The sequence below is a fragment of the Pseudomyrmex gracilis genome, unplaced genomic scaffold (genome assembly GCF_002006095.1).
Source record: "Pseudomyrmex gracilis isolate BER0280 unplaced genomic scaffold, ASM200609v1 scaffold_1987, whole genome shotgun sequence".
In the NCBI taxonomy this organism is placed as follows: domain Eukaryota; kingdom Metazoa; phylum Arthropoda; class Insecta; order Hymenoptera; family Formicidae; genus Pseudomyrmex; species Pseudomyrmex gracilis.
The window spans coordinates 6705-20551 of NW_018022571.1; the positions used below are offsets into that span (position 1 = coordinate 6705).

At 33.6% G+C, this 13847-nt stretch overlaps 1 protein-coding gene, 1 long non-coding RNA gene and 1 pseudogene across 6 annotated transcripts; 2 read left to right on the forward strand and 1 right to left on the reverse strand.

Moving 5' to 3' along the window:
• Window positions 1–1539: 1539 nt before the first annotated feature.
• Window positions 1540–3009, forward strand: LOC109862569 (TM2 domain-containing protein CG11103). Of its 5 annotated transcripts, none has more exons than XM_020442636.1 (4): window positions 1540–1805; window positions 1926–2286; window positions 2374–2461; window positions 2580–3009. In XM_020442636.1, the coding sequence occupies exons 2-4, from the start codon at window positions 2147–2149 to the stop codon at window positions 2907–2909; spliced, it is 558 nt and encodes a 185-aa protein (XP_020298225.1). In that variant the 5' UTR covers window positions 1540–1805; window positions 1926–2146; the 3' UTR covers window positions 2910–3009. The 5 variants fall into 5 exon arrangements, with proteins under 5 accessions (XP_020298225.1, XP_020298226.1, XP_020298227.1 ...); XM_020442637.1 differs by having other exon boundaries at window positions 1952–2286; XM_020442638.1 differs by having other exon boundaries at window positions 1956–2286.
• Window positions 3010–3939: 930 nt separating this feature from the next.
• LOC109862571 lies at window positions 3940–5753 on the forward strand. Its single transcript, XR_002251170.1, has 3 exons — window positions 3940–4450; window positions 4546–4783; window positions 5499–5753. It is a non-coding gene; the product is annotated as an uncharacterized LOC109862571 (long non-coding RNA).
• A 5228-nt stretch (window positions 5754–10981) lies between these two features.
• Window positions 10982–13202, reverse strand: LOC109862570 (annotated as a pseudogene).
• Between the last annotated feature and the right edge of the window lie 645 nt (window positions 13203–13847).

Sequence of the window (13847 nt, forward strand, 5' to 3'; positions counted from 1 at the left end):
TGAGTTGTCTGAACGCACCCAATAATGACCGCTCTCACTGCTCTCAGTCTTCTTTCTGATATAAGATGCGAATATGATAACCATAGATGATGAGAGCCGTATCGGTTGAATGCATAGACGTATAATATATAGACTACGCGTTTGGCTGAAAAGATGTCTTCAACGTTGAGAGAGACAACATACTTTGAATAGTAAATCTCTCTCTGTCTATCAATGTCTGTAGTGGGATATAATGGAAGTAGTAGTGGGGCTAAAATTCAAATGGCCACGGGTTTGACTGTTGCGATCTTGACAAAGTTGATTATTGTGGTCAGAATCAGAATCTTTTACAAGAAAATTGACAAAATGGTGAATTGTTGTTGTGTATGCGGAGTGGAGCAATCGCTGAAAAACTCGCATATTACTTTTCATAGGTGTGTAATTATTATAAGCAAATTAGTGTCATTTTATTAGTGTTATATTTCTTTCATGCATGTTTATATTTTTAGGTTGCCAAAGAATCTAGATGTACAAAAACAGTGGTTAAAAGTGTTAAAGAAAAATGATGTTAAAACTCTTTTTGTATGTACTCAACACTTCAAACCTATATATATATTTCTCTTCCCCTAATATTGTCTATTGTCCGCAAAGCATACTGTTTTATATCGCCTAACCTACCATCACCCCTTAATCTCTTTCATTCCTCTTCATCCTCACTATTTTTCTATCTCCACTTTTCCACTACTATTCTATCAATCAGCGAAGACTTCTTCTTCCCCCACTACTTTCCTAGACAGAGATGACGCTACTGTTTAACACCAGCTGTCTCTCTCAACGTTGAAGACATTTTCTTAACATGGCAAAGGTAGGGAACCATAGACTTATATAATAGACGGAACATTCATGTAAGAGGAGCTGAAGCTTTGTTAAAAGAGATAGAAATAGTCGTGGAATAGTTCTCTTCTTTTCTAGCAGTGAGTTGATTAGTGACCGCGGCAGGCCGAGGGAGTGGCCGAGAGCAACGAAGATAGAGTTCGAGAGTCAGTTGAAAGAGAGTGATAGTGAAAGGTGATAGCATAGACTTGTGAGATGATTGGTCCCCCACCGCTCTTATTGTAAGAGAGAGAAACAACTACTCTAGCACTATTTCTGTCCTTTAATGTTGTCTTCAACTTCGTCATATAAATGTTCCGTCTATTATATAAGTCTATGTAGGGAACGCGCAGTCTATATATTATACGTCTATGGTTGAATGTGTGTAGTTACGCTGTGAATATTTTTCACAGCGTAACTACAATTGTCGGTGTTTTACATCACATTTTCGGTGTTTTACACGACTTTCTTATTATTATCTGTTAATTTAACAAATATACAACTCCGTGGCTTGGTGTCAGGAACCCAATCCACGGTTTTAACCTATCATCAAAGGCTGCGTTCCGAGTTACGCATATGCCCGCATTTATCTATAGTACACGTGACGTATAGTATAGATAAATGCGCGCATATGCGTAACTCGGAATGCAGCCAAAAAGACGTAGAATGGCGTATGGACTAGCTTTGTAGGTCCACTGAGCCAAAAGAGCACCAAACCAAACCATAACCATAGATAATGATTATCGTGAACGCGTTTATGAATTTAATCGTGCAGCGAACATCGTGGGGGACCACAACGATCGTTGTTGCGTAGAAGTTATTTTTTGAATCCGTGGTGTCCCATACTTATCTCAGTATCTTGGTGCAAATTTGTCTTAGACTGGCTTAGGACCTCCGCACAAACTCTTTCTTAACGCGTTACGTTACGTTAAGTTGGCTACGAACTTAGATTTGTACGTAAACTTGAACGTCATTCAACGCACAAACTAATATTTAACGTAACGTAACGTTAATTACTAGTCATAAACTTAGATTAGTATGTAAACTTGAACTTTATTCAACGCACAAACTAGTACTTAACGTAACGTAACGCGTTAAGAAAGAGTTTGTGCGGAGGCCCTTATGATCCTCGTGAAGAGGCAAGCGCCATTTAAGAAGAAGAAGAATACCATAGATGAATACCGATTTAAAGGATAAAATCATATTTAACGACAAACTCAGATTGGCATATGGACTAACAGATAAGATCCACTAAATTCCAACTGCATCAAATCAGACTGATGTTAACAACAAAATGAAATTAAACATTATTTTTATGACATTAATATTTTTATTATCTACACGATATGACTGTGTGTGTGTAATGTCTAGCACAAACAAAAGTGCTAATCAGCAATATAGGCCTGAAGGTCCTCTGGTAATGTGTAAATTTTTGTAAGTATTTTTTAAAAAAGATTACAATTATAGTACACAGATACAATAGTATGTTGTATAGTATACAGATACAACAATGTTTTGCAGACCTGAGGAATTTCTTGGGTGTGAAGAACCAGTTGATCACAAAGGAAATAAAACTGCCAAAGAAGAGACAGGTTTTGGTTGTGTTAAGGTATATATATATATATATGTACATATATATATATACACATAATAATAATATGTAGCAATCATATAAAACAAGTTTGAAATGTCTACAATTAGTTAAGACAAGTCTGAATTGTTTACAGTTTGGAGGATCTCGTTATGAGGATGTAGAAAAAACTAAAGTATCTTGCACAGTATTGGAAGATATCGAATGTTATGGGCCAAGAACATTTTTTCGTGAAGGTATTCCATGTATAAAATACAGTGATCATTATTTTGTGACAACTCTTCTATACAGCATTCTGCTTGGATTTCTTGGCATGGATCGATTTTGTTTGGGGCAAACTGGAACAGCAGTTGGCAAATTACTCACATTGGGAGGTATGGGTGTCTGGTGGATTGTTGATGTAATTTTATTAGTGACAAATTCTTTACATCCTGAGGATGGCAGTAATTGGAATCTATATGTATAGCACTTTAATTTAAGAAATATCAGAGTTGTCTTGTGTGATTTTCAGTTTATAAATAATTTTGTAAATACAAATTAAAGTTCTTTATTTATGTATGTATATATTTTTACTACAATTAAATATAATTTTTTCTTCCATTAAAAACTATATATTTATGTATATGCATTAAAAACTAATTTATAGCATACACTTAATTAAAAATATTTAAATAGTTCATGTATAACAACTAGAGTCAAATCTTTTTATTCTTGACACATCGAGATTGAACACCCTTTCTATTTCTGTTTCAATAAGTGGCTATGGAAAACAATAAGATCAAGAAGGAAATTTTGTCAAGAATAGCAAAGCTTGACTGCATTTATAAAACATAATCATCAGAATAATAGAATTCACTAAGGATGCGTTCGGAGAGCGTGCTATTTGCGCTAGTAGTCATTTTATCTTTGTTTTACATCTACTAAGAGATAAAGATGGAATAATACAATAGCGTAGATAGCGTGCTCCCCAAACGCAGTCTATGCAATCTGTGATGGTACATTTCTATCTCTAAAAGCAAAATAAAGACATCATTTATTTAAAATACATAATATGTTTGCAATTAATGTAGTTCTTACGCACAAATATTAATTAAAATGATTTAAAATATGTACAAATGATAATAAAAGATTGAAAGTTTGTAAAAAGGCAAGAGACTTATGAGACTGAAACTGCCCTGATAGGAAAACATTTACAAAATTATGTGACGAAATTTTGCACTAAAATTGTAATTTGCACTTATATAGATATATTTTAGGAAGTAGATGTAAAAACAATGATTTTTTATGAAATATTTGTAGTTGTTTGCAAAATTACTTTCCAAATACTATTTCGGCAAAAGAATAACGATATGGCGAATCATCTTAGCAGTATATTTGCAAACTTAATTGTAAAAAAAAGTCCAATTGAGAAAAAAATTCAGCTATGTGATGTGTAAAATATGTAGAAATATAATTGCATATGAAGAAATCAACTTAATTCATGTATATATTTATAGAAATGCATAACGACTCTTTTTCAATTTTTGACAAATATTATTTACAAAATTTTATTTCGACAAAACCCACACAGCACAAAACGTTGCAGCAACGTTGCAAACTTGCAGATTACACTGCAATCTTGCAGAGACATTGAAAGATTATGAAATTGCAAACTTCTAATAGTAATATTGCAGCAACGTTGCAGAAACATTGCAAAAATATTGTAATGTTTCTGTAACGTTATGCATATTGATATAAGGCATGCATGTCGCTGTGAACGCAGTAACGGGAAAGTGGTACGCGCAGGCGCGCAGGAAAGATGAGTGAACACTGCACATAATGGGTGCGTTCAGACAACTCAACAGTTGCACAACGGTTGAGAGATAATCACTTCTGATTGGATCGTACTTTTGGAACCTCAGCAGATCTTGAAGAATAGTCCTATCATAAGCGATGATCTCTCAACCGTTGAGCTGTCTGAACGCACCCAATGAGTTACGAGCAAGACGGACGTGCGGTTGTGTACTCGTAAGTATTTTTTAAATTCTAATATTTTATTAATATTATACTAATATTCTATTTCTTGTTGTTTTTAACTGTTCGGTATTATTTATTCAATTAAGTGCTCCGAGTCTTACAATATCAAGAAGTTCAAAAGAAGTGCGAGGACGCCAGACCAAGAGGTTACATTACAACGATACAAAGTGTCGAAAGTAACGCGAGTGACAGTACTTATCAATTGATTCGCAATTAATCGAAAGATTATCCTGAGGATCTGAAAGGAGGAACAGGATAACGGCAAGCGGACAGCAAAACATAACCTCCTTGCGCGAGTGAGTGAGCGTGAAAAGCAGCAGTTCGGTGAGTTGAATTGTATCATCATTATACATCATTAATTAGATATTTATGTGTTCGCGACGATTTTACTTAAAGATTATAATAATAAAGTCTCCGTTAAATAAACGACGCGGCGTTTATTTATATATATTGATCAGGTAATGTAATACTATATCTTCTACTTTGTTTATATCATTCTGTTGATCTATAATATACATCCATTCCACGCAAATTTTTAGATTGGTATTATTTGCTTTATGACGATTTTGCTTCCATGAACAATCTTTATGCATGATACTTTATATTTTCGCGCGAAATGTTTTACTTATCTTGAATAATATTAATCACAATGTACACAATTTTTTATAAAAAATATTGCTTCTACTAGTTTATGTATGGAAATCATTAATTTACCTTACTTTGGTATTCTTTGTATATTTTTTCATTTTCTTCAACTTAATATTTTTAAACTTGTGGNTGGAGGTACTGCGCATGTTATGACTCAAAATATACTTAGCAATAACAAATTCTGTAGTGCTAAATTTCAGCTGGGCTGGAAAAAGAAATAAGAAAAGTTTCAAAGATTTGACTCTTGCAAAAATTATTGCACGTAAGGTTTTCCTATGTAATACAATTTTAAGCTACATTAACTAATTAAGATCAAACATTTGTTTAAATAACATATATGTATATTTACTGTGGATCATATTTGTAACATCTTTAACGCTTTTCTTTACAGAAGCTGTTCGAATGTTACATGGCCAAGTAACGGATACCGATATTGCAGATTCTGTGTCAAAATGGCTTGCTCAATCCACTTTAAGATCTCAAAGAGAAAAGTACATACGTACATGTAACATTTCATATGGCAAGATAATGATATTAGAATGCAATTTTTATTTCTAATTTGCTTACATTTGTATAAATCGGATCAAACAATGTAATATAAAAATAAATAATATATAAAATAATATAGAAATATATATGATACATATATATACCAATGTGATTTTCGTATGTGATTTTATATATAATACTTTGATTTTTCTTTATATGTTTACTACACTGCAGTTATGTACAATGTTACAGTTTTTATATTTATATAATATAGATATTAAAGATTTTTATATAATTTATAATTAATGTTTATTAAAGTTTTTTTTTAAACCTTAAAATATATTTAAAACAGACTACACTTTAAAGCAACGTACCTATATATATATATATGTTTTCACACACACGCGCACACACACACACATTAGAATGAATTATAATGTTTTAAAACATAATTATGATTTCACTGTACGTTGCTTTGAAGAGTAATAAATTCTTCACTTATTAATTGAAGAAACTCGTGAGACAATGTAACTGGATTATTTAGGCAAATACAAGCAAAATACACGATATTTAATTATTTATTAAAAACGACAAAAGTACCATTACATTATAATTTTTACTGCAAAATTTTTATTGTAAAAATTACAATGTAATTATAATTTTTTAGTTTTTACTAAAAAATTAAACTACACAAACATTTTGTGTTCTGCTTGAATCTGAATAAATATCCAGTTTTATTTTTATACTTGTGTGTGCAATATTATTGCATTATTGCAAATACCTTACATCGCAATATTGCTGAAATGTTGCACTGCAATCTCTCTGAGGGCGGACATTTCAACGTTGCTGCAATCTTCCTGAAAAGTTGCAGCAATATTACGCAACGTTGCTGCAACATTGCAACCTTACAATGTAATATTTCTGCAATGTTTCTACAATCTTTCGGTGCTGTATGAGATCTGTTGCGTTATGACGAATCATCTTAGTGCAATCATTGCAGGATCGTCGTTATTTATGATGCCATTTTTCTGTAATATTTTCACAATTTGTCTATTAACGTGAATATTGTTTGACAATTTGAACAATTGTGTGGACTTTCGAAATTGCTTTGAGCGCCCTATTTGCCATCACAGTTGTGCGTTTCGATAATGACATTATTGTTAACTTGTATCATCATCGCAAAGATTACTGTGTCTAATATCAGCGTAATTTTGATCTTTATATTAATTAGATTCACTGTTATTTTTGTTATTGATTATATAATAAGTTATAGGATAGTAAGCCCACGAGGGTCAGAGTTGTGTATCATGCAATGTAGTGAAAATTACAAAAGTGAGCGAATTTACTAAGACCCGGTTTCACAATTCGCGGTTAACTCGAATTAACCGAAGTTTGACTTGCTGAGCTCGGTTTAACGCGTTCAATCTTCTTTGTCAAATCTTCGCTAACCAATCACAGTTTATGTTTAGGAAGAAAAGATGCGTTACGCCGAGTTCAGCAAGTTGGGCTTCCGTTAATTCGAGTTAACCGTCAATTGTGAAACCGGGCCTAACATATCTATGATCTTATCGATCAACAACAGGAAATTTGCTTTTGTGATTTTCACTATATTACATATAGATGTACAATTAACTCTCAGTTAATGTGTCTGACTCAATTAGTGTGCTTCTATTCAAGTAATGATTATTAAATGAATATTAAAAATAACAGCCTTAAGTACTTTTCTAACGAAACTTTTTAAGTTAATAAAGATTTTATGTAAAAAGAAAATATGTAATATAAAAATGTTAAATAACAAAAACATTTTTATAAAAGTGTATGTAGCAATTGTGACGAATTTTCTCAAGCGTTTTTAAAAGCAGTAAGAAGTGCTCTTATAAAAATAGGAAACAAAATTAATTATTTACATAATTCTCGTTAACTAAATTGCAAGTTTTTCGAAAAGAGTTTAACTTTATAGCAAGAACAGAAAGAAGTACTTTAAAAGAATCCTCATTAGTTTTTAAATCACGTCTATGGTGTAAAAAGAAAGGTGTCCCATTCCGACGGATGCGCAGTAGACTTTGAGCTCATTTGCACATACACATACACCATGGACATATATAACCAGCGTTGCCGTGAAACTTGCCACACGTGACGTCACGCGGTAGAGAGATAGAGAGGCACGAGTCGTACCTCTCTATCTCTCTACTGCGTGACGTCACGTGTGGCAAGTTCCACGGCAGCGCTGTATATAACTATGGCTGCGTTCCGTTTCACGCATATGCGCGCATGTATCTATAGTACACGTGACGTATAGTATAGATAAATGCGCGCATATGCGTGAAATGGAACGCAGCTTATATATGTTAGGTGCTAATAAGCTCAATTTCTGATTGGTTGGTTGTGGATGCCCCTCCGCCATTATGCGCAATAGTTCACCTTTCTTATTGCACCATGATCACGTCTATGACGCACGATTTGAAACTTGTTTGCGTTAGTGCACTTATGGTGAAGTCACATGATACAGAAAAAGTTTTGGTTTTGGTACGCTTATGCCTCGTAGACCTTATGGGAAGATTAGTCTATAGTCATTCTATAGTCATTTTTTATTCTCAGAACGTAAGAAGGGATTGTTTGTGCAGTACTACCACGCGGTGCACGGCCGTCTTTCACAGTGAGCGTGCCCATCTGTGTCAGGCTCGTGTGACTGTGACCGTCTTGTGGGAAGGGGATTAATTCGAAGAGATTACACTTGAATTAATTAGTGAAGGCCCGATTTAGTTCGCCGATCAACCGATAAACTCGTTGAAGGGGACCGGTCCGGAAAAAATCCTTAGGTAGGTGGTGAGCAGAATCGAATTCGGGACCTCCGGTTTTGCAGCCCCTGCACTCAGGCCGCGAGACCATTGGACCGACCATAATACGGAAAAGAACTGCGGAACGGGAAGTGCGTCATTGAGACAGCCAATCACAGCCAATCACTATTCTGTACGATTGTACTGCAAGCTTTTTCCTTTGATTGGCTGTCTTAATGACGCATTCTCCGTTCCGCAGCTCTTTTCCGTATCATATAATTTCACCCTTAGTGTGACAATTCAAGCTGATGTATTTTCTAATAACACATTTCAGTTCACTATTTGCAGCTGCGCCAAGTTATTTTGCATTAAATATTTTTTGTTAAAAAAAACTGTTTTCTTTCGTTACATTTCTATGTTCTAGTAAATGTTTTTGTAAATAATCACGGAAAATAGTTTTTTTGATAGGTTACTTTACCTATTAAAAAAAACCTTTGATAAGGTTACTTTATAGTTTCACTAACAAATCGTTTTGTTATCTATAACACCGAGTATTTTGGATATAAAATGTGATCTATAAAGTCTACATAAGTTTTTGATTTTTTATACAAATATCTTATAATTATATATAAAGTTTTTCAATTGGCGTTTTACTACTTTATTATTATTATTATTATTATTATATATCACGTCTTTTGTAGAATAGATTTTGTAGATAATTTTGTAGTATATTAAATTATAAAACAAAGAAAAAAGTTTACTTGGTGCTACTTTTTGATATTACTTCTTTTGTAAAACAGGTTTTTTAAAGAATGACTTTTTTGTAGTTTATAATATAACAGTACATTACATATTGTACGTATACTTGGCGCCTTTTTAAAATCTTTTTTTGAAAAGATAAGTTTTTATACTAATGTTACGTCCGGAGCCTATGGGTATGGTCGGGCGTTAGCGGTGACACGCAACAGACGCATCGACACATTCGAACGAACATTTTCTAAAAACTCTAGGTAAATATACAGAATAGGAGAGCCCCCTCCGATTGGCTTCTCGTTCTCATATATTGTAAATTTGACCTTCCTGAGTATGTTTCTAAAAGTTTTAGCCGTCGCTCATTGTTTATAAAAAAGTTATGATCAAAAAAAGTTTTATAAATAAAGTTTTTTCCCGACAACATGTACATTTTTGTGTGTTGAAAGCATGTAGGTAGAGGGGACTGCGCCTCCCCGCAGGTGGAGGGGCTTTGTCCCTCCTCCTGTCCCCCCTTGAAAAAAAATAAAAAACGACTTCTGATTAAGTGTCGTTAAAAATCACGTACATACTATCAACATGAAGCGACCTGTAATCGGAAGTCGTTTTCTATTTTTTTCAAGGGGGGAGCAGGGGGGAGGGGCAAAATTCCTCCACCTGCAGGGGGGCGCAGCTCCCCCTGCCTACACGCTTACAACAAAGAAATGAAAACAAATCGTATAGCGATTCAACCCATACATATGAAACGCATGGTGAAACTTTCTAAAATCCAACCGTGTACGACAGAAAGCTATTACACACTGAGCGAAAAGGCGATTACGAACGAAGAAATCAAAACAAAAACCAGAAACTTTTGGGATATGCTGCATACCCACACAGAACAGAACACTCCAATGGACATCTATTAAACATCCATGACGGAAATTGGAAACATCTACTGGATATCCACGTTACTTCTTATGGATATCCATTAGATATCTAGAGTTCATTTTTTTAAATATCCATAAGAAGTCTAATGGATGTATTCCATCGATGTTTTGTGATAATCCATGGATACGCAGTAGACATTTTATGGAGATTCTTGAAATGATTATTGGATGGTAGTTTTATGAACAAATAATAAAAATTAAAGATTTTTACATGTCATACATATAATTTATGTTGTTTAGATATAATTTATTTTATTTAAATTATTAATATATCTAAAAGTAAATACTACATACAATAATCTTATATAAGTGTGCTTGATGTGTAGAACAATATTTACTATATTATACAATATTTACTATATTATACAATTCTGTAGTATAATGTAATAATAAAACTTTTTCATAGAATATATAAAATTTATAACGTGTTTTAATTTTATATAGCAACAGTATAATCGAATAAAATGCGCTGTTTCGGAAGCAACATTTAACAAGTAAAAAAGTCATGCGGCATTTGCGGCGGACAGACCATTTCGCTGGCTCGCCTCAGATACCCAGTATCAGTAGATCCAACACTAGTCCGAAATACTGAGCCATAAAGGACGCAAACTGTGGACCTATTATAATCCTATATAGCTGGTAGTGACTTATATTTTTGTAATTAATGACAACGTTGTTCTTTGTCGTCATATAATTGGCGATGTTATGGCATAAGGCTAGTATTACATTTCTGCGTTTTTTCTTAAATCTTAAATGTTATCTATAATAATTTATCTTAAATCTATATAAATCTATATATAACTTATCTTAAATCTGTATATAATTTATCTCAGATCTTTAATGTTATCTATGCTATAATTATTTAATTAACTTTCAAGAAAAAATTAGATTTTTCATTATATTAACTTTTATATAATTTATTTTATATTACAAGTAAACATTTATTTTCAGTTAAATAAATATTAAGTTATATTTTAATTAAACTCATGTTAATTATATTTACGGCGGAAAGAATTGTCTCTTATCCTCGCGTACCACAAATACTGATCCAAATAGACATTCGGCTTAAATTTGTAAGTGTGTTTATACACTGGAAAGTTTCAATATATAAGATATATCTATATTTTTTCAAAGTATTATATAACAGACGAGCAAGTTTTTGTGAAGCAGAAAGATTCGTGATATTTGAACTTCACCTAGCATAAGAAATCTCGCAACCGTTATATAAAGATAGTTTTCTATTTATGTACATGATACATAAAGATATTTTGGATAATCTTTTTTTATTATATTCGTTGATATTTTGTGAAATGCTATATACGTTAACTACTAAATATTATAACTTATAAGTATATTTATAAACATTATAAATCTCTCTCTAGCTAGAATTAAATAAATCTCTCTCTAGCTAGAATTAAATATATAATAAAACAAAACTTATAACGATAGATAAAACTAGCATATAAATAATAAACCAAACTCATGATCTGGACCTCCATGAATAAACACCCTGGGTCTCAGAGAGCCGTTATGATGCATAGCAACTCGATCTTTCAAAGCCTTATAAAGTTCTTGTAACTTCCGTTTTTTCTCGACTTCCTTCTTTCATCTACGACGCTATGCATCCTCCCTTATAAAGTTGCCAAACCTCCTTCACTGATGGCTTTAAACGTTATCGCTTCTCCCTTGAAATCTACTGATTGTCTTGAATTTAACGATGTCTCAATTTTCTTTACTGAAAGTTATTTTAAATAGAACATTGATGAAACATTAATCTACATAATATTACAATCATGTAACATTTAACAAGGAAGATATATAAAAACTAAGAATTATTACCTTTCTTGAAAATATTCTTAGCATTTTCTGCACAGTTATCAAAATACTTTTGCAAGATATCAATCTGCTTTATCAGAATGTCTCTGAATATTTCTATTTCGGCTAATTTTTCTTTCAGTCCTCGAATACCATGCTTGGTGAAGCTACCGACGCTTGTTGTTGATTGTGTGTTGGACACAAGTAAAATGGCACTACCATGTCGTTTGAGACTATTTTCACTTCCATAACCAGATTTGGACTTTTTGAGAAATTTGTGTAAACAGAAACTCTATTAGTCTTTAAGTAAATGCAAACCAATATCTTCATTTCCATTTTACATACTCCAGAGTTTTTAAGTAATAAATTTAAAAAAATTTTGTAAGCAAATTAAAACAACACATGCTCCTTTATCAACACATAAACATACACATATCATTTCAAAATAATTTTGTGCAATAGTTTACATAATTACCTTATAAGACTTCAAAACATCTATCTATTGTTGCTTTTCTTCTGGACTGCTTGCTCTTAAATACCAGACTAAGCAGTCATTAACAGATACCTCAAATCTGCATTCATCAAATTGATGTACCTAAGAAAAATAAATTAACATAAACTCATTATCTTAACTGCTGAATTATAATGTGTTCAAATTATCAGGTATACAATCCAGAATTGTCATACACAACTCTCTTACCTTGATATTAGCTTTGTTACAAACTAACCAAGCCGCGACATCCAAATCCAAATCCTGTCCTGCTCGGATTTATAATAACACAAAGTACCATCTTTGAGTACAGTAAATTTAGTTTGCCAGCCATGTATGTAATTTGTCCATTTGGATAATGTACCCTGAAGTTCCAGAACAATAATCTCATCCGAGTCCTCGTCGTCGCCGTCAATCTCGGCGTCTACGATGCACCATGCACTCAGTGTCTTCGTTATTGACGACACCCCGTAACGTCTTTGTCACTTCATCAGCCATCCTTGTCTCAATATTCTCCAATTACAATACCTCACAATTTGCGTTTGTCCGAAACACGTTCTTAGACATCGCCTGACTCACATCGGAGCCAAAGATCGTTTGACCATATGATACTGCACCGAATCTAATTACGGGGAACGGAAATTTGCGAAACAATCAGTGGAATTCAGCGACAAGACAAAATGTCTTTAAAACATTCTCTCTCTGACAATTACTGTACATAACCTGTATATAGAATCTTACGATTACGACTAAATTTTGTCACGTGCAATGGCCTTTATATATATGTATATATATATATGTTAGCGTCAAAACCCATATATGTAATACTTCTATATTGCTAGTACGGTGCCGACCTGAAGCCCAAATGTTACGGTGCAGACAATATAGTAGCCTCTCTCTCGCGCAAGGTCCAGCTGCTTTGTGCGCATGCGGTGAACATTCAAGCACGCTTGGGCATTTCTTTTTCTCGCGTTCTTTCTCTCACTTTCCAATGCTTTGTCTCGCTCGCACTCGCTTAGTAGACGCGCCTGCGCATAATGACGCTCGACTATCTATGCCCATATTTGGACTTCGTGCGTCTCTCTTTCTCGGACCTCGTGCCTCTTATTGCGAAGATACGCGACTAGCAATATAGAAGTATTATATATATGTCAAAACCCGAAGTCCTAGCAGTTTTAGGATTGACTGGTCAATACCCGAAAAAAGGTTAGGGCTAGGTTACGGTTAGGTTAGATTTTTCGAGCATTGATCAGTCAATCCTAAAACTGCCGGAACTTCGCGTTTTGACGCTAACATATATATATATTGTTACAATTTTTAAAATTGTTGCACTCGCGGCGTCGGAAACAGCTCTCACGCCGGTTTCCGCGATCGCGCACTTGTCCGCGGAAATGAGAGAGCGCGGTTTGCTATTAAACTCTTTATTGCAACAGGGATCTCAATTAGAAATACAAGAAAACGGACGAGCCGTCCGAAAACGCAACGTGACA